Here is a 19400-nt window from a genome sequence, read left to right as displayed (position 1 = left end):
GGCACATTTGTTGAACTTTGCCCCACTGAAGTAGAATATCTCCTCTGTGGCCTTGTTATAGACCAAATTTAATTTGAAAAAAATACGAAATAATCTGCATCAGTTTTAATTAAGTTAATTTGTTTTTAAGCTCTGTTTTATTACCCAGAAAACAACAGATGGCATTGGGAGAACTGTAATGGCATATTCATGACATTTGAGAGGAAAACAGCACGTGTTTCTGCTGCAGTGAGTTGTCATGGATGTGCAAATTTGAACAAACTTTGACCGATATGGTGCTGGCCTCTGTGCTGAGTGACTTATTACCCACAACTATGCAAGTACTAATTACCTTCATGATATGTTACTACTGAAGTGTGAATGTGTCTTAAGGCTGCAAACAAGAATCGTCTTCATGTGATTATTCTTTATTATTTATAATCCATAAATAATCCATATAGTCTATGGATTGTGACCCCCCCCCCCCCCCACTTCATATCATGTTATAATGAAAACATGACCCATGACCCATGACCCCCTCTTCCTTTAAACACAGCACCTGTGGCTCGGTTGTAATTTAAAAAATAAATAAAGGAATTACATTAAACATTAAATTACACACACACACACATATATATTTATATAACATTCAAATTGTTGTTTTATAATATTTTTATTTTTATATTATAACAATATATATGTTGTTTGGTGTTTTAATTGCAGTTGTCCACATTATTATTTACTTAATTTTAGATTATCAGTTTTGTGACGTATCATTCCATATCAAAACAAGCACTTTTATTTTTAAATTCCATGAAATAGCACGTCTTTATTGCAATATCATGATGGAATATTGTGTTCTAATTTAACACACACTTTTCCCTCAACTGGCCCCCTCTAGACCAGACTAGACACTCATTGGGCCATTTGAGTTTGACACCCCTGGTCTATAAAGTGTAATAAACTAATGTGCTAATCTTTATTCCCCAAAGCTGAAACAAATGCTCATGTTTGAGGGGCTACTGTAGTCAGTACTGTACAAGTGAGTTTCAGTTTAAAAAATTAATTTTTATGGAAGGTAACACATTTCCATCAGTCATACCTGCATCTTTCTAAAGCTCTGTTGTTTTGTGGACACCTGGGGGAGCGCAGGTTGAGAGCTCAGCTGCACAATGGCTGACTGGGACTATGACTATCTGATCAAGCTGCTGGCACTGGGAGACTCTGGCGTGGGAAAGACCACCTTCCTCTACAGATACACCGACAACAAGTACAACCGCAGGTTCACAACCACGGTGGGCATCGACTTCAGGGAGAAGAGAGTGGTGGGTGATAAACAAACTCGGCCTTAAAGTTTCCATCTCACCTTTGATTGTTCGATTTTTATGGTTCGTGGTTTTGTTCAGGTTTACACAGGAACAGGCCCTGATGGGATGACTGAGAGGAACTTCAGAGTCCACCTTCAGCTGTGGGACACTGCAGGACAAGAGAGGTAAATTATACATTCAAATTATATTTAACAAGATCTTATATTTAGACCTATTTATTTAACAATAACACATGAAACATAGATCAAAATAGGTAGAAAAAAAAAGATGACAGCATGCAGTCCTTTGTTCTTCTTTTAGTGAAAGTATGCCATCGACCACTTTGTTTAATTGGGTGCTTTTCTGTCACTCATCATATCAAACAAGCCCCATTTTAAAATAAATGCGATTGACCCCCACCAGTTTCATGACAGGTGAATAATGGGAAATAAGTTATTCCAAAGCAAAGCTAATTACATATACATATATGTATACATATATATATATATATGTATACATATAGTTAATTTATTTGATGCATCCCCATTTTTTTGGTTTGTGGCCCCTCTAAATAAACTCAAGATAAATCTTTGGGGTTTTAGATAAAAGAAGACAATACAGACCTCTGGTCCACAAATTAGTTTTTTAGTTTTGGGACTTCATTCCTCTTTTTTATATCTTTTTTCGTGGCAGACAAGACAATTTTACTACTTTACATCCTTGTTTACACTGTTTTTGTTTGAAGATGAATATATTAAATTAATCTAAGAAGTAACCAGGTTACCAGAGTTAGATTAGATAATGTCTGTCTAAAGTCTGTCATGGGCCTTTTTCAGGTTCCGCAGCCTCACGACAGCTTTCTTCAGAGACGCCATGGGCTTCCTGCTGATGTTTGACTTGACCAATCAGCAAAGTTTCCTCAATGTGAGGAACTGGATGAGTGAGTGTCATCTCAGCATCTCAGCTTTAAATCAAGTGAACTCCTGCATGTACACTGAATGACTTTGACTCTGTGTTGGGCTCAGGTCAGCTCCAAGCCAACGCGTACTGCGATAATCCGGATATTGTGCTGGTGGGAACGAAGACCGACCTTCGAAATATGAGGGACGTTTACGCCAGACAGGCCAGAGACTTGGCAGAGAGATACGGGTGAGGCTCTACATACGAACTAAACATTTTTATTTACAGCACATCTTCCCAACTTGTGTGTGATGTGCCATGCCACTAAGATTTAGAACATTCTAAATAACTTTTCTTCATTCTCTGACTGGCATAACTAGCTAATTTACATGTGGCATTATATTTTGCAAATAATCTTAAATTGCATGGGTTTTATTTGATGAATTCTGCAGAAATTATATCACCAAGTCACCACGGGGTGGTGCTAGTGAGCTTTTTTCACTTAGTCTGTCCTGATTTCTCCTCTGTACCTCCTTGGATGTGGTCCTCAATTAGGTCATAAGAAGGGATGTGAATCTTTGGGTGTCTCACAATTTGATTCAATTCTAATTCTTAGGGTCACGATTCGATTCAAAATCGATTCTCGATTCAAAAATTGATACAATGCATAGTGTGTTAAGGCAAATTATGGCATCAAAACAATACCGTTTGTATAAGACAATGTGATTTTTAAATAAACTGATTCCAATGATGTAATCATACAAAGGCAAACTGAAGACAAAAGTTAACATTTATTAATTGAAACCAAATAAACACTTACTGTACAAACAAATAACTTGCATAAATAAAGCTTAGGCTAGCTGCCTTTTTCTCCCAGAAGTTACAAAAATAAACTGTACACAATTAACATAAACTGGTGTTTTGTGTGGTTTTTCAAAATAAAAACTTTAAAAAAATTAAACAATTTAAAAAAAAATCGATTTTTGCAGTTTAGGAATCGATTCAGAATTGTGGATGATTAGAACCGCGATTATGTGAATTGATTCCCCCCCACCCCCACCCCTAGTCATAATATATATTATTTTATCATTCAAGAAATTACCTGAGGTTTAAAAAGACAATTCTCCAACCAGACTTAATATTTACTTTTTAAGTTGTCTTCATTTTACATTTACAATGTCCAGGTTCAAAGCTTTGTTATGGCACATACAATTGTTGGAGGTCTAAGTCAACTTGTCTTGCAATCCCCCCAAAAGTGATATCTAATCAGGTTATTTATGTATATACTTATGTCACATTATAAAATGTAGGACTTATTGGAGTATTTTTTTACCTTAAAAAAAAGTCATGGATGTTCTCCCATCTTCCTCAGCATCCCCTACTTTGAAACAAGCGCAGTGACGGGTCTCAACGTGGACGAGGCTGTGGCCACGCTGCTGGACCTGGTGATGAAGAGGATGGAGCACAGCACGTACGGATGCCTGAGCTCCGAACGCAATGGCAAACTGCTCGTTTGTCACAAAGTGGAGGAGGCTCCTGTGAGGAGGAACTGTGCCTGCTGATGCTGCCCACTGGCAGCTGCTCCTCTTCCATCTTAGCTGAACTCAAATGTGATTCATTCTGGGGAGGCCTGGTTTTTTGTAATGTTATTTTGACTCCTCATAGCCTATGGAATTTAAGATACTAAACTGTCAGGTTATAACAGGGTATCTGCAGGTTTTACAACACTGAATTCAGTTTCCACTCCTATAGAACATTATATGTCTTGATATTTCATTTACAAAGGTATATAATAACCTAAAAACCTAAAAATTATTTAATCAATTTAATAGGATAACTCATTATAATACATATACAGTAATTTGATGTTGTAATTAAAAGGTTGTAAACTTGGTGCATCCTGCAGAAACCCTATTTAACTACACTAAATGGTTTTGACTCACCCCAAAAAATAATCTTAAAATGAGGCATATCAGAGAAAAAATACAGTTTTTTTTTATTTGAGACATTGAGGCATTGATGGAAGGAGTATGCAGGCACATTATGTATTTATTACCATGGAGTATAATCTCAAAACATTTAAGACATTTTACATTTCTTATATGAACGCTTGTTGTTAGACCGACCAAAGTTCTCGTCGTCCCTTATATGATTTATACATAAGGAAGTTTATACAACATGTACATAAGCAGCCTAGCTTTTCTATGCATTATGGAATTAAAAGTTGCCATGCAGATCGAACACAACTATGAGAATGAGAAAGGGTTTTGTCGAGGAAAACGAGTCGTGTGTAGTGCTGCTTTTGAAATAACGATCATTTACTGTAGTGCACAGCTTATATCGCGCTGCCTGGTCATTTTAAATGTTATTCTGACTGGAATCACGATCATCACAAACTTTATTAGCATCACCGTCATTCACACGCATTTGAAAATGAAGAGAAACCTTTTTGGGAGCATTCACTTTGGCAGCAGAGGACATTCATGACGTTTAGAGGATTATTGTGCCGCAAAAATTTGAAAATGTGATATTTTCCCTCTACTTGATACTAGCTGTTCAAACACGTGGTCTTTGCTGTACCTACGACACATTCCAAATAAAGAGATTAAATAACTAAGACACCAACTAAATGACTTGACATTTGGCCTTTCAGACGAGACACTAAGCGTCAACTATCTGAAACTTCATTTTGCCTAAAGAGACGAAGACAAAATAGAGATCTTTGTCTGGGGGACACGATGGCAAGCAAACGCATGCCACGCTACATCTGGATGAGCACGCACACATTGAGTGAGTGCGAATGACAGTGCATTTCTCTGCGTATTAACGCTCAGCCTAAGCCAAAATGTGTGTAACAAGAACGAAGCACATGTTGCAAAGCCATGAGATGATCATGTGGCCAGATTTTACTGTCTGGTCCTCAACTTCATCAAAACACCCAGTCTGGCATGAAGGGGCGGACTGTGTTTCTGAGCCCGTGATTATCTACATTTATAGAAAAATAAAGCTTGTTCATTCGTAAAGTTGATCAGTAGAGGTTTGGTCCCATGTAGAGTATCGCAGTAGGTTTCTTTTCTGTCTTTTTTAGGCTTCAAACGTTCATCATTACAAAGACACTGGTGATATTTGAATAACACACCCATCAGTAATAGAAACAATAGCAAATAACTCAATGTTTTACCCCCCAAAACAAGCTTCAAAAAGGTTGTATAAAACTAGCCAAAAAGATTTGTTAGTGCCTCACATGCAACGTAATTCTCCGTGGTTCATGCTTCTTACACAAGATGCAATAAGTGAAAAATGCATTCATTTGTATTCTGTCTTATATTGGTGTCGATATGGTGAAGGAACAGCTTCCCAAGTCAAAAAGCTCAATAATACGTAGAGTATTGCTGTCATATTTGAAATAGTGATAAACTACATCCAAAATGTTGCGTTCCATGACATTTTAAGCCACATTAGCGCGTCGGTTCAGGTCTCAGGTCGCCTGCTGCTCTCAAACTACACATTCTTTTCGTTATTTTTGGTCTGAAATACAAAACTAAGTCGTTACGTCTTTGTCACAATAAAGGCAAATACACGTGTCGGTTTGCTTGTGAGACTTATTTGAGAAACTCTATCCAGTGGCTGGTTTGATCAACTTAAAGCAAAGACAGGGACAACATTGATAATCCCTTTAAAAAGTTTTTTTGTGTTATTAGTTTCTATGTATTTTAGTTCTTGGTATATAAAACAGTGCCCGCTATAGAAGAACATTCAGAGTACACCATCTCTTTATCAAAGCAGTCTAGATCCCAGCCTGACAAAAACATGTCTAAAAAAAGTGTAAAAAATTTAATTTTGTGTCCCTTAAGTCTTGTCGCCATCGAATTTGAGTTGTAAATAGATTTAGTAGCCATTTTGTTGTTATTAAGTATGACTAACTAGAGTTAATTGTTCAGGAAACCTTTATTCAAAAGATTTAGGAATGGATTTATGGGTTTCAAATTGCCTTATAGGGTATGTCCTGATAAATGGCATTGTGGATTCAAAGGTTGTCCAATCGCTTTTAAAAAAATCCAAAACCCTTACAAATATGTGGAGGGTAATACCGCTTACTTTTTAAATTATGTTTTGTAATGACAACTATAGTTTCTGGCTTTTTTTTGTTGGAATGCTGATTATTACTTAAAGAAAATTGGTTTGGACCATCACAATGTCTACAGAGAATATAAGTGTGTGTGTGTGTGTGTGTGTGCATGTCTTTCTAGAAAGAATCAATTTAGACCATAGATAAACTGAGGGGATGATAAATAAGGGTTTGGGTAAGACGGATAGGAAATGTCAACAAGTGTCCTCACAAATATAGAACGGCACAACAATGTTGCGCGTGTGTTCGCGTGAAGCCTTGTAAACAAACGCCGCCTTCACACCTCGTTCGGGGCAAAGGCGTGAAAAACTGGAACCGCAGCTCTCCGAGACGTTGAATCCGATTACAAAAAAAACACACTGATCTAACTCCTTCCCTGAGATTAGGCAGTGATTTCAGTGTTTTGATTTTCAGAATCAGTATACTGTTTGTACAAGTGGATTAATCAATCGATACAGACGTGGAAGATTTGACTATTTCTCTTTTTGTACATCTAAACCCCCCCCCCCTCCCCTCCCCTACAGACTCCAGTTAAAATAAACATCTGTTTCGTTTGACTTGTTAAGTTACAGCCGTGCAAAAGAGAAGAAAAGGAGGCGAGTGAGACTGACTGAATACGACACTGGAGGCCGATCCACATCCTGTGTGAGTCGGGCATTGTCATGTGACGTGACGTGAAGGAGTGTGTGTTTGTAGAATGCCGGCGTCATGAACACATATCATGCAATGTGGGTCTCAACATAGGGTTTTGAACTGAGCTGATGTATCTGCGTCATGGCCACTGGAGTCCAACACTATACTATGTCTAACCAGTGCAGTGTGTTAGACTGAGTTTGGTCACGCCTTCCCTGTGCAACTTGTAGAGCAGCTTGAACTCGCTGGGCAGCTGGTGGGTCTCCTGCCACTTGGTGGTGAATTTGGTCCCTTTCTTGTCGTAGTAGTGGTAGGGCAGGTCTTTGCCTGTGTTGGGGTCCCAGCCGAAGGGCCAGAAGCCGTAGAGATGGATCTCGTCGCACATGGCGTACGCCAGCGTGTACGTGAGGATTCCGGTGCTGAGACGTTTGGGGGAGAGGTTTTTAGTCTTCCAGTATCTGCAAAGAAATCACCAGTTAGTTTGTCAAAATCCTTATTAACATTTCCATTGCCATTTCTCATTTTTACCCTCATCATTTGCCCCTTGGAAATGAATAATAAGAGGGGGTGGCGGTTAAAATCTAGCCGTGCAAAAAAGGGTTACACCTTCAAGACTGCGATTACCATTGTTGCGTGGGGATGTAGAGACAGGCATAGGCATTAGTATTTGTCTGCAACAAGTGGCAACAATTCATGATATCACCCAGGCCCGTGACTGCTTTTTCCTCGTGTGTACGTGTCTGCATGTGAGTGTGAGTTGTGAATGACGTGTGTGACAGTCTAGGTGGATCCTGGGTTCCAGTAAGAGAGGCCTGGCTTCCTTGAACCGCTTACAGTCAGACTGCCAGCAGAAATGTTGAACTTGTTTTTAAATAAACCTTTAAAGTGGTTTGTTTTACTTATTTCTGGTGGTTTCTTTTGGGAGTTGGGGAAGAGGGAGTCTCCTTAGTCTTTGTAAAACAATTGGGGGCTCGTCCAGGATTGGTCCATCAAACGTCTGAACATTCATGAGGTGAACTAAGTGTGTTTAGTGGCTTTTTATTTGACTGTGTTAAGTGTTGTAGTTACAGTTTGAACACCTGAGTTAGCCACCGGGCAGGTGTCACAACCTTCCCACTTTATTATTTCTGCTGACGACGCCTGATGCACCGAGTGCAGCACTCAAAGTCGCTTCGAAATTCCTGTTTTGAACCCTCGAGATTGGCCGTTGTCATGTTGAGGTTTTAGAAACAGGAGGTCACAGATGTCACCTGCAACCAGGCTCCTATTAGACAATGCCAGCTGCCAATCACAGTGGTGTCAACTCATTTGTGCTTTACTTTAATATCCATTTTCCTTTTAATGGGAATATAATTTACAAAAGTGGCATCATATTCTGTTGTAGAAAACCTCATCCTGGAGTCTCTTCAATATTAAATGAAACATTAGCTTCATGACAGTTGCATTAGTTTCCTTAGATTCAGTTAATATGTAAAACAATCTCTTAAACCTTTGTTTGTATTGAAACACCCCGAATGTGAATGTTGCAAAACAGAGAGGCAGAACTCAGTGGCAGAGGCTGGGGTGTAATGGAATTGAGCCTTAAGCTTATCACAATGCTGGAGTCACAGTAGCTTTCCAATTTGACTTGTATCTGATTTGATTTTCTGTTTTTAACCCTAACACCGTTAGCCCTTTAAGTTACTACCCAACCATTTGGTCGACCACATTTTAAGTCACTATAAAGAAAATAAAGAAATCATTTTTCCTTTGCTTTTTTCTTGTTGCGTACCTTAAAGGGTTAAAAACACATGAATTCATTTCATAGAACAACAACTCAATCCACAATGATCCAGTCCTAAAGCAGGTTTCTAACCTTATTCCCAGAACAATATTGTATTGTCATCTGTTTTAGCATTTGATGTACTCAAGTCAAACTGCTCTGATCAGTCAATATATGTACAATAACAATTCTGTTATGTGGTGTGTTTACATAAAATGGGTGATTTTACAACAAACACCTACCTCCACCAAGGCCCGACAGTCCCCTTAAATTAATCAAGATGCAGATAAAAATTTAATGTGCTCTTCTTTGGCCATACCCTCCCCCCCTGCACAGTTTGTATCCCATACTCTTGCTAACAAACAAACCAAAAGATGATGAAGACAATGATGAAAGCAAGACCTTCCTTAAAGTCATCTTACTTCCATCGGTCCTGTTGCGTGTGTCACCACAGACACGAAGACAAAACGCTGCTATACTGAGGAACACAGAAAGAGCCGTGTGTGGAGCTGATGGGATTAATCAGGATTGTGCGGTGAACTCACTTGACAACTTACACACAACTTACGCCTCTTTAAACACTACAATGTCTCTGTCTGTTTATATATGACGCATTTCAACTACTACAATTGCTGGAGGCTACAGTGTCCTCAAGTATACTGCAGTCACAGCCAATGTGTCCTGTTCTCCACTGACTCTAAGGGCTTCCTCCTTGGATGAACTGTTGGGTTTTTGGCTTTCTGACTCACTCATCTCCTACTGCTTTATCCTCCACATAAGGGTCGTGGGGGTTGTTGGTGCCAATCCCAACTGACATAGGGTGAAAGGCGGGGTACACCCTGGACAATCACAGGGACACATAAAGGGATTTCACACCATCAAAGGGCTCCGTGCCACTTCCGGTTCCCAAACCAAAAAAACATTCAGACTGAAAAAATAACAGGTTTGGAACTGGAAAAGTTGGTTCTCCAGGGAACCAAGAAATAACTGTTTCTTCCCTGCGGACCGTGACATCACCAGTGGGCGTGTAAAACGAGCAAAAAGTAGAGGATGTATTGAGATTTTGCCAGTGTTGTGTTTACTTCCGCCTGAGTAATTACAGCGGAGTGTGAACATGGGGTGATTTTCCAGAAAGCACCAAGGTTCTGAGGCTCCAGAATGACACCAGAACCAGAACCCGGAAACCATGTCTGTCTGAAAGCACTAATACTCACACCTCCTGCCAATTTAGATTGTCCAATGATCCCCAAATCTGCATGTTTTTGGACTGTGGGAGGAAATGAGAACCTGAAAGAAAACCAGTTTCTCTTTCTGTCTATATTATCAGCCTTACATTGTAAAGTACCTTGAGATAATATAGATTATGTTGACATTCGGTGTTATACAATTAAATAGTTTTGGTTTTGATGACACAGATCAACTCTCTTACTTGTTGACATCGTGCATGATGTTTCCTGGCCAGGCCAGCTTGACCTTCAGCTGGCCCTTGTGCTCCACAAAGAAGTCCACTAGGGTCCTGGTCACTGTGGCTGAGGTATGCAGGAAGAAGGCAGGGATCCACAGGATGGCTTCCTCCAGCTTCTTCAGGTTGAGGAAAAAATTATTCCTGTCTTGTATGGTGAGCAGGTTGTTGTAGTACCTCTCCAGAATGCTCGGGTTAAAGGTGGTCAGGTTGGTCTTCCTGCCCACATCCTTGGAGTAGACATCCGTGGGGGCAAAGTTGCAGCGAAAGACAAAGTCGGCCTGGTCGATTTCTGGGCCACAGTGGCTGCCTGTCAGGATGCCGCTGTTTCCCACCACAGCGCACACGCTGTAGTGTTTGTTGCGGATAGGAGAGGTGTCTGGGAGCAGGGACATGAAGTTGTTGCTGATGGAGAAGACATACTTGTGGCTGGAGTAGTCAAAGTGCATCAGCTGTCCAACACGTACACTGTTCTTTATGAGGGAGAAGTTGTTGGCAATGTCGATGTAATTGAAAATATCTTTCCTGAAATAGGAAAAAAAAACACAATTTTAAACACATTAGGTTAATTGGACATTCTAAATTGACTGTAGTTGTGAGTGTGAGAGTGAATGGTTGTTTGTCTCTATGTGTGTCCTTGTACTTCCTGGACAACCTCAATTAATCGTATGTTCCATAAAATAAAACATTGATCAGTGTTTGTCAATGTCAGTGAATGTCTTGTTTTGTCCACAAACCAAAGTGATTCAGTTTTAATGATTTCTGTGTTATGTGGAGCAAAGAAACAAAGAAAATATTCACATTTAAGAAGCTAAAACAATCACAAATCTTGTTTTAGTAAGTGAAAAAAGCTTCAAAACGATTAATCGATTATGAAAATAGTTGACGATTAATTTAGTAATCGATTAGTAATTGATTAATTATTTCAGCTCTACCAGGATGTCCCACGCCTTTCGCCCTATGTCAGCTGGGATTGGTACAGCGGCGTGGAGGATTAAAGGTGGTAGAAGATGAATAAATGGATGTCTAAACATGTTTTGTATTGTCTGGTCTATGAAACGGTTTTTAAACAATTTCCAGCCAATCCTTGTTTTTTTTTTTACAGGCTACCAATATAATTCCTAGTAAATATCTGTATTCTTTTTAAAGTACACTGTCATACAGGACCTTGGTATATAATGGCCCAGATGTTTTACCATAACCAAGTGAACATTGCTCCAGAACTGTACAGCTGGGCTGATACATGGTGAGTGGATGCGCTGAATTGACTGATGTGACAGGGCACAAGCTGTTTAAAATCACACCGTGATTCACTGTATCCAGCTTTGGCAGAGCAAACACAACGTGTGTTTAAAGCAAGACGAGTAGTACATTTGATATCATGAGTTATGAGGTTCGAGTCTCTTGCCTGTGCTGATAAAAAGCCGTCTTGTTGAACTTCCATTTGGACGCTTTTCCTTGAAGCTCTTCGTTTAGGGCGGTGGTTAAAGGGATGAAGGACGGGTCCAGAAAATTCATAGCAAACTGAGATCTGAAAACGACAAATTCCAATTCGTGAAACACACATAGTGGATGAACATATGGGGAAATGGCACGAACACTAAAACACTAGTCAGAAGTCAAATTAAAAGCATCACAGTGTAGGACAAAAAGCTGTGGCAGTTAAAAAAAATAAAAAAATTATCCACAACCAACCACCATCATCAAATCTACTTAAATATGCTCTGTTGCTGTTAATAAACTGGCCACACAGTTTATTAACTGTATATATATATATGTATATATATACATATGTGTATATGATCAAATGCCATACCATCTAATATCATAGCCTACATTAAGAAGTTTCTTCTTCTTCTTCTTCTTTAAATTACAAAAAAATGGAAATATTCAAGTTAAGGACAGGTTCATGAGTACTGCAGTAAATGTACTTAGTTACTTTCTATTGTCTGTCTTCTATCTACTGCCTGTTGGGCATCAGAAACTAGGGACGACGATGATGATGATGATGATGATGATGGTGGTGGTGGTGGTGTATTCACAATACAGACACTGTTGTGCATGGCATGATATATTATGAATAAAATGACATCTCTTTACATAAGCCTTGATAATCCATACTAAACAGTGCAGGCCCTACAGGTTCACACATCTTCACCAGCAGCAGCAGCAGCAGCACCTTGGACAGCTCTGAAAGCTCGTGGCCCCCTTCTTTTAAAGAGAATAATAATAATAATAATAATAATAATAATAATAATAATAATAATAATAATAATAAAAAGATCACTCACCGAAAACCTGCATGAAACATAATCCTCGGGCCTCCCATGTAATATTTGTTGGAGGTGAAGAGGCTGTCTTTTCTCAGAGACACATAGCTGATGAGCGACAGGATGAGCACAGCCACGGACAGAATAATCAAACCCAGAGCCTTGGCGACGCGGACCATCTTGGGAGCGTTTTCATTCCCTGTATGAAGCTGCAGCAGCGAGGCGTTGGCCTATGTTTTCATCGCCGGGACAGCAAACAACTACTGCTGCTGCTGCTGATGCTGCTGCTGCTGCTGCTGCTGCTGGTGATGTCTGCCCACAAGACACAGACTGGCGCTCATATGATGGTGAAAAATGGACGACTGGTGGTTGTGTTCGGCTGCATGGTGAGGATGCATGCAGCGGCTCGGCCCTCTCCTGTTCCTCCGCCTGCTCAGACCCCAGACTCCTGACTCTCTCTCCCCCTCTGCTGCTGCTGCTGCTGCTGCCTCTCCACCACTCCCCCTCACGGTGCCACCACCTCCCCCCCTCCACGCTGTGACTTCAATCAATCAAGAAGCATCTCATCCTATATTGTATGTCTACTGTATATATTTATTTCTCAATTTTATTTGTAAAGCGCCAACTCACAACATACATTATCTCAAGGCACTGTATATAGACAACATTATGGAGAGTAGAGGAACCCAACAGTTAACACATGAGCAAACACTAGGCATCAGTGGAGAGGGAAACAAAACCTTTTAATTGATGTGCGGTCATCTGCCTCGTCAGGTTGGGGTGAAGGAAATTGGGGGACAGTTTTCTGTTTAGACAAGACCAGGGCCGGCCCAAGGCATTGATATTTATTTAATGCTGTTTTTTTACATATAAAAGTCAAATATTTGTAAAGATTGTGTACATAGTTAGATTTTCAGACCTTAATATCTTTTATCTTTATATTTTTACCGTTTGGTTTTATGTTTTGATTCTCTGTGTCGCCAGTAGGGAAAGTTGCTGATTTTGCCAAATATGAATTGAAAGATTTTTCTGTAAGTTTGCAAATCTGGTGTCTGCTTCCATGCAACAAAAAGTTGTCACATTTAATTTTACACGTGTATTCGTATAGTAGGTGTGCGAATGATCAATAATCATTATTATTGGCAGTAACAGATGGCCCCAAAATCAAATGTTGCTTAGGGCCCCATGGAGGCTTGGGCCGGCCCTAGACAAGACAGTTCTGAATCAGTGATGATGACGTGTTTATAGTAGAACGACAATGTCATTTGTACAAGCAGCAGCAGCAGCAGAGATTGTTGATAAAGAATTATACTGATATCAACTTTAATTATAGCATAATAATAATAATGGCGATGATATGATATGAACGATAATAGCTTCGAAAATGGATCTGGATCCTGCAGCCTGCAAGATGAGGAGAGAGAGACAGAGAAGAGAGATGTGATACAAAGTAGTGTAGAATCATGTCTTCCATTAAAAAGTGTATTACATTTTTTTTTTTTTTGTTGAAAAATGTATTTACAAAAGCCTATTACAAAAAATATGAAAATGTGATATTCTTACAAAAAGGTCGATGAACAGATATTGATAAGAGTTTGTTTAAACATTTAAAGGGACACTGTGTAGTATTTATGGGTTTATATAACCCAAAATCCACTTTTTTATACATATTATGTGCTCCTGCATTGTCTAGTCGCTGTATAATAGTTGTTGTTTCGTTTTCGTAGTGTTTCAAAAAGTCATGTAAAATGACATGGTCACGGGCCGCGGTTGCATAGCCACTGTTAGCAGCGAGACGCCATGTTTCTACCGGAGCCTGTAAGGACAAACGCGAGAGAACAAATCAAGCGTCGCTTTACATGTAGCGGAAGTCCCGCCTCCTCTCTCTCCGATTCGTCTGCTACGGTCGCGGTAGCTCGCCCTCTGCCTCACCTCAAGAACCTCATCTGCTGACACGGAGAAAGACAACAAGGACGACATTTGACCAGCTGCGGATACCGTAGCGCTCAGGGAAGGGAGGGGGTGAGCAGAGCAGCAGTTTTTTGTTGTAAATTTCAGCCTCTCCTCTAGATGGCACTATAAACTACTTACTTCACCTTTAAATAAACAAGATAAAATATTCTGTTAGAGTTGTACTGTCCAGGTGCAAGCAACAATTCATTTTTGCTTGACAGTTCTTTTATTTGATGAATATAATACATTTGTTTTTTTCAAAGTGCCATCAGTCAGTCTAATGTTCCTGTTGCCTGCCATTTCATAAATACAGAGGAAATGGCTCGCCTGAAAAAGCTTTTTACGACCATCCCAGCCTTCTGCTGTCTGACAATCAATTCATTTAATCTGCAGAGAGCGAGGCAGTTATTCAGAGGAGCACATGGCTGTTGACTGTCATCTCTGTCAGCTGTGTTCATGTTCATGGACAAAAACACGGACCCTATGTCGAAGGAATTCTCTGCAAACCTTGGTGATAAAGCAGAGCATTTTAAATAAATACATAAATAAAACAATGAATAAATGGTAGATATTTGATTGGTTTATTTCAAACCTTTTCACATTGAATCCAAGTAAAACAAAACATATATTTTTTTATCTTCTCTTTTACATGTTATGTACATTTTTTTATTACTATTTTTTTTTTAAGCTTATCTTGGTAAATATGGACATTCATTCATAATCATATATTTCAATGTTCCCATGCATATAGAGTCAGATATTTTAACACTGAAATGTCATACGTCACATTAGTATTGTGTATATGAATGCATGTAATTACACATGTATGTTATAGGTGATGTATATTGGCAGTGAGTATAAAAACAGTTTTTCTTTTTTTTTTTTAAATGGCTGGTGATGTGCTAGTGTGAGAGCTGGTATTTTACGGTGAGTGTATGTCATCAATGACATCCTTCCTCTTTGTGCTTCACTTTTTCTTTTTTTTGCTGGAATGTGTCGAGTCTGGACACACAAACAAAATTAAGATGTGTTGACATTAAGCTGCCAAGATATTGCACATTTCCATTTTGGATACGCTTTTTCATAAAAACAAACAAACAAAAATACTATTTAAGTAACCAAGAGCAAACTAAATCAACACAGACACAACCTTTCACACATATTTCATATATGTTATGACAAATAAAATTCAGTAACATCTTGAAATCAGCAACAATTCAGCTGCCTTCAAATAGAATCTGTGAGCTTATGGTCATGTTTTGGGAAGGTGGTTAAGTTTTGAGACAACTGTCTCGAAGGCAATGTCTAATAGCCACAGAGGGATAAATGTGGGAAAAAAAATCAATATGACTAAAATAAAAGTACATTCTTTTCCTTTAAACAGAAAATCCAATCAAACAAAGAACTTTCACGGCTATTGCCGTTACAAAAAACATCACGTCACAACTCGTGAAAATTCCGAGCTATGACGTTGTTCAATGTCACCGAACTTTCTTTTAGACCAGGTAAACACAACCACATTTGAAGGCAGCGACTTACACATCACACACCAGCACGGCTGCATACCAACGATTCATTTTCTACATTTGGTAAAGATGGAGGGGAAGAAGGCTCCTTCGCCATCACTTCCTGGGGAGCCGCAGGGGCTGTCTTCTCCACAGCTCATGTCCCCACAGGAGTCCTCACTGCAAGAGGAGGAGGCCAATTAGACTCAATCACACATACACGTACATAGTAAATACACACATTGACCACAGAAGAGTGACTACATTAGTATTAAATATCTTTCAAGTGATCTCATCTGCTACCAGTGATGTTGAGCAACAGAAGCTTCTGATAACAAGAAAACCAAAATGAAACCTGCAATTAGAACCTAATTGTAAAAAGTTGGAGACAATATAAAGAAAAAACTGCACTATTTACCTCTCACTCTCATCCCAGCTTCCCTCTGGAATAGTTGGCAGACCAGGCACGCTGAAGTGATTGGCCTGCAGATTCTGCGCCGTTCTCCTCGACACAATCCAAACCAGCTTTTTGTTGTCCGGTTTGTTACATTCGCTTGAACGGTACTCGCTCATGCACTCGGCAACAAGTTCCTTCCAGTGGTGCAAGTCGCTGTCGCTGATCTGCGAAGACAACGAAACATCTGAGAAGAAGCAGGCTTAAACGGTCCTAAAATACAGTGCCATAATCGCAAAGTGTCGCTGTCGTCTGTGGAATTGCGATTATGAAAGTATCGAAATGCTAAAACCAGAGAAGTAAACACGAAGAGCTCAATGATATCAAACACATGTGAGACTCAAATGATAAAATCATGAAATCTGTCACACTAGCGATGTTAATAAAGCACCAATTATTAAAATAGTTAAAACAGTCATGAAAACTGTGACATTTGTAGAGTATTAAGGTGGTGTTGGCAGCTTTGGGAGGGTGTGTGTGTGAAAGAATGACAGGTCATTATGAAATCATTCAAACTCATTTTTTTTTTAAATTAAGCCCTACTTGATATCACTTTTTATGTTCTAAACGATACTTATACTTATATCAGAACCTTTAATTCCTTTAATTTACCTCATGTTTTGGCTTTACAGAGGTTTTAATTTTTCCTTTATCCTATATTTCCAGGGATTTTAACCCGTATCAGACTGATACTGAATATCCTACATTCCACCTTTTGTACCTTTAGATGTCTTTGGAATTGCTGGACAATCTTCAGTGGAGCGATGGGTCGCAGGACTTCGAACTCCTGAGCGATGAGCGAGAGTGCCAGGACAGATGGCTGTGAAAGGAAACAGTCGACTAATAATCATCGAGGCACAAAATGAAGGCTACTATGCGAAAAAATGTATCATCCGGGAATGATTCTTACTTTTGCTTTAGAGAAAACAAGCCGGCATAAACAGGCCTTTAGCTGGGCTTCCAGTCTCCCAATGCTTGGAATCTCCTCCCTTAAAATATAGGGGGAATCTGATAAAGTGATCCTCCAGTACAAACCCTCTGAAGCAGAATCTATTTGACCAACTCCAGGCAAACTGGAAACAACAACATATTAAGTGAAATATTACCTTCCAGTCGACAGGGACGTGAAGGCTGAGTAGTAGAGGTGGAGGAAGGTGAAGGCCGTCACTGCTTTGGTCTCCACGCTGAGCTTCTCCGAGATGATCTTCTCCATACGACACAGGTCTGACACCGTGAACTTGCTTTGGCTGATGCGAATGAGTTCATGCATGGGTGAGACATTGCTCTCTTGCTCGATCATTTTGGAAGCAATGTGAAGACAGCAGACTCCGATGCAGGGCAAATGTTTGGGCTGCACCTACCACAATAAACACAGCAGTGATGAGCGTGACTCAACGTCTCGTGATTCAAGGTCAAGCGACATCGTTGTCACATTGGTGACGGGAATGTGATATGCAGCATGCATCGGTGCACTCTAGGTTTTCAAGGCAAAACAATAACAGAAAGCAATTTAACACTTAAATATATTGTTACAGTCTAACCTTCATAATGGCGAGGAATCTGTCGAGCAAACTGACAGCTTGGACAAAAGTCTGGGTGCTGTATCCAAAGAAGCTGGTCAGGCCCCACAGTTCCTCCACTTTGGTGTCTCTGCATTTTGCAGATACTCCACTGTGGTTCTGAAAATGGAGCATTGCATATTTAATGTCAGCAATTGTATATATCGCATGCATTTCTAAAGCAAACCTTAGAAAACCTTAGGAAAAGTGTGTCCGTGGGTTACCTCTGTAGAAAGCGACTCCATCAGCTTCAGCCCGGTCACTCTGGGAGCAAAGTTGTACTCTTTTGCACAACATGACTTCAGCTCTTTCAAGATCAAGCTGTCAATAGCTTGATGGTCCCTCATCCTGAAAAACAACATATTTTAATGGTTACACACAACAATCCAGGACATAATCCATAAGAAAAACTGCTTCCCTGCCTTATAAATATGGTCTTCTAAATACGCCCACTGGGTGTCACGTTTAGTGAGATCACCTCCAAACCACGCCCCCCTACGAAATGATTCTCAAAAACAAATATATATTATAACATATATAATAATTATAAAGCTAATTTGAGTAAATATGATGATGCAAAACGCTGTTTAACATAAACACCATCCAATCCAATAATGTTGACCACACTATATGTTTGTATGTATGCTGAAAAACAGAATGTGGGTCAACTCATCACTCATGGCAGAGGAAACTGGAACACATAACACAAACTTGGTCCAATTTTTAGGCACAAAGAGAATCTTCCTAATCAATCCAACATTAAAACAAGTCTGAAAAACGAGCAGAAATGACCAAAAGCTGGAAAGCTTGATCAAAACAAATCGATGCTAGCTATCATAGCTAGCCTGCTAACGTAAATCAACAAACCTTGCCATGGAGCAGCGGACGTGCAGGACAAAATACAGCGCTGCAACGTATTTCCACTTCTCAGTCCTCCATGTTTCAATTCAATTCTAGTCGATGAGTATGACTAGAATTAGGGACTCTGAAAAAAACTATATAACCCCGGCAGAAAAACAACAAGGGGGTCCGCCCTGGATAATCAAACAACCGTTAACTCTATTGTAAACTACATTAACCGTCATGCACCACGTGAAACGCCCTCTGGAGACCTTCTGCATGACACCGGAATCATCATATCATATACTAGTAGACTACATTACGTATAAAAAAGAAGGAAGGACAAATATATTACATCGGCCCAACGATGGGAAATGGTAATAGTAGCAGTAGTAGTAGTAGTAATATTTTTTAAAAGCCAAAATTCCCGGGCCCGTCTACAGTCCAGTAGGTGGCGGTAACAGTCATGCCGACTTTCAAACCGCCAACCTAACAGAAGAAGAAGAAGAGACCAGGAAACAAAAGTTTCGGCGCTAACGCTTCCTTTTTCGTAAATGCAGTATATTCGTATATAAGAGCATTTATTTTACAACTAAAGGCGCCAGTCTGGCAATTTTGTCCAACTTCTTCACTAAAATGTATCTATT

The 19400-nt window shown here is 39.6% G+C and overlaps 3 protein-coding genes across 4 annotated transcripts; 1 reads left to right on the top strand and 2 right to left on the bottom strand.

Annotated features, from left to right (window-relative positions):
• Positions 1-1145: 1145 nt before the first annotated feature.
• Positions 1146-3748, top strand: LOC310940055 (ras-related protein Rab-27B-like; the record flags this gene model as incomplete). Its single annotated transcript, XM_083904974.1, has 5 exons — positions 1146-1304; positions 1386-1471; positions 2123-2226; positions 2312-2435; positions 3559-3748. The coding sequence occupies exons 1-5, from the start codon at positions 1152-1154 to the stop codon at positions 3746-3748; spliced, it is 657 nt and encodes a 218-aa protein (XP_083761100.1). The 5' UTR covers positions 1146-1151.
• Positions 3749-7120: 3372 nt separating this feature from the next.
• Positions 7121-12621, bottom strand: LOC310940256 (alpha-N-acetylneuraminate alpha-2,8-sialyltransferase ST8SIA3-like; the record flags this gene model as incomplete). The annotated part of the gene is made up of 4 exons (XM_083905187.1): positions 7121-7406; positions 10140-10697; positions 11581-11703; positions 12464-12621. 4 exons carry the CDS (start codon positions 12619-12621, stop codon positions 7121-7123), a joined length of 1125 nt encoding a protein of 374 aa, XP_083761313.1.
• A 2449-nt stretch (positions 12622-15070) lies between these two features.
• Positions 15071-18917, bottom strand: LOC310940099 (cyclin-G2-like; the record flags this gene model as incomplete). Of its 2 annotated transcripts, none has more annotated exons than XM_083905026.1 (7): positions 15071-16080; positions 16319-16521; positions 17076-17174; positions 17265-17343; positions 17461-17711; positions 17896-18033; positions 18138-18275. In XM_083905026.1, the coding sequence occupies 7 exons, from the start codon at positions 18273-18275 to the stop codon at positions 15969-15971; spliced, it is 1020 nt and encodes a 339-aa protein (XP_083761152.1). The 2 variants fall into 2 exon arrangements, with proteins under 2 accessions (XP_083761152.1, XP_083761153.1); XM_083905027.1 differs by lacking the exon at positions 15071-16080 and adding an exon at positions 18781-18917 and having other exon boundaries at positions 16315-16521; positions 18138-18261.
• Positions 18918-19400: the final 483 nt, after the last annotated feature.

This window comes from Microchirus variegatus, assembly GCF_963457635.1.
Source record: "Microchirus variegatus genome assembly, chromosome: 18".
In the NCBI taxonomy this organism is placed as follows: domain Eukaryota; kingdom Metazoa; phylum Chordata; class Actinopteri; order Pleuronectiformes; family Soleidae; genus Microchirus; species Microchirus variegatus.
This window is presented reverse-complemented; position numbering and strand designations above follow the sequence as displayed.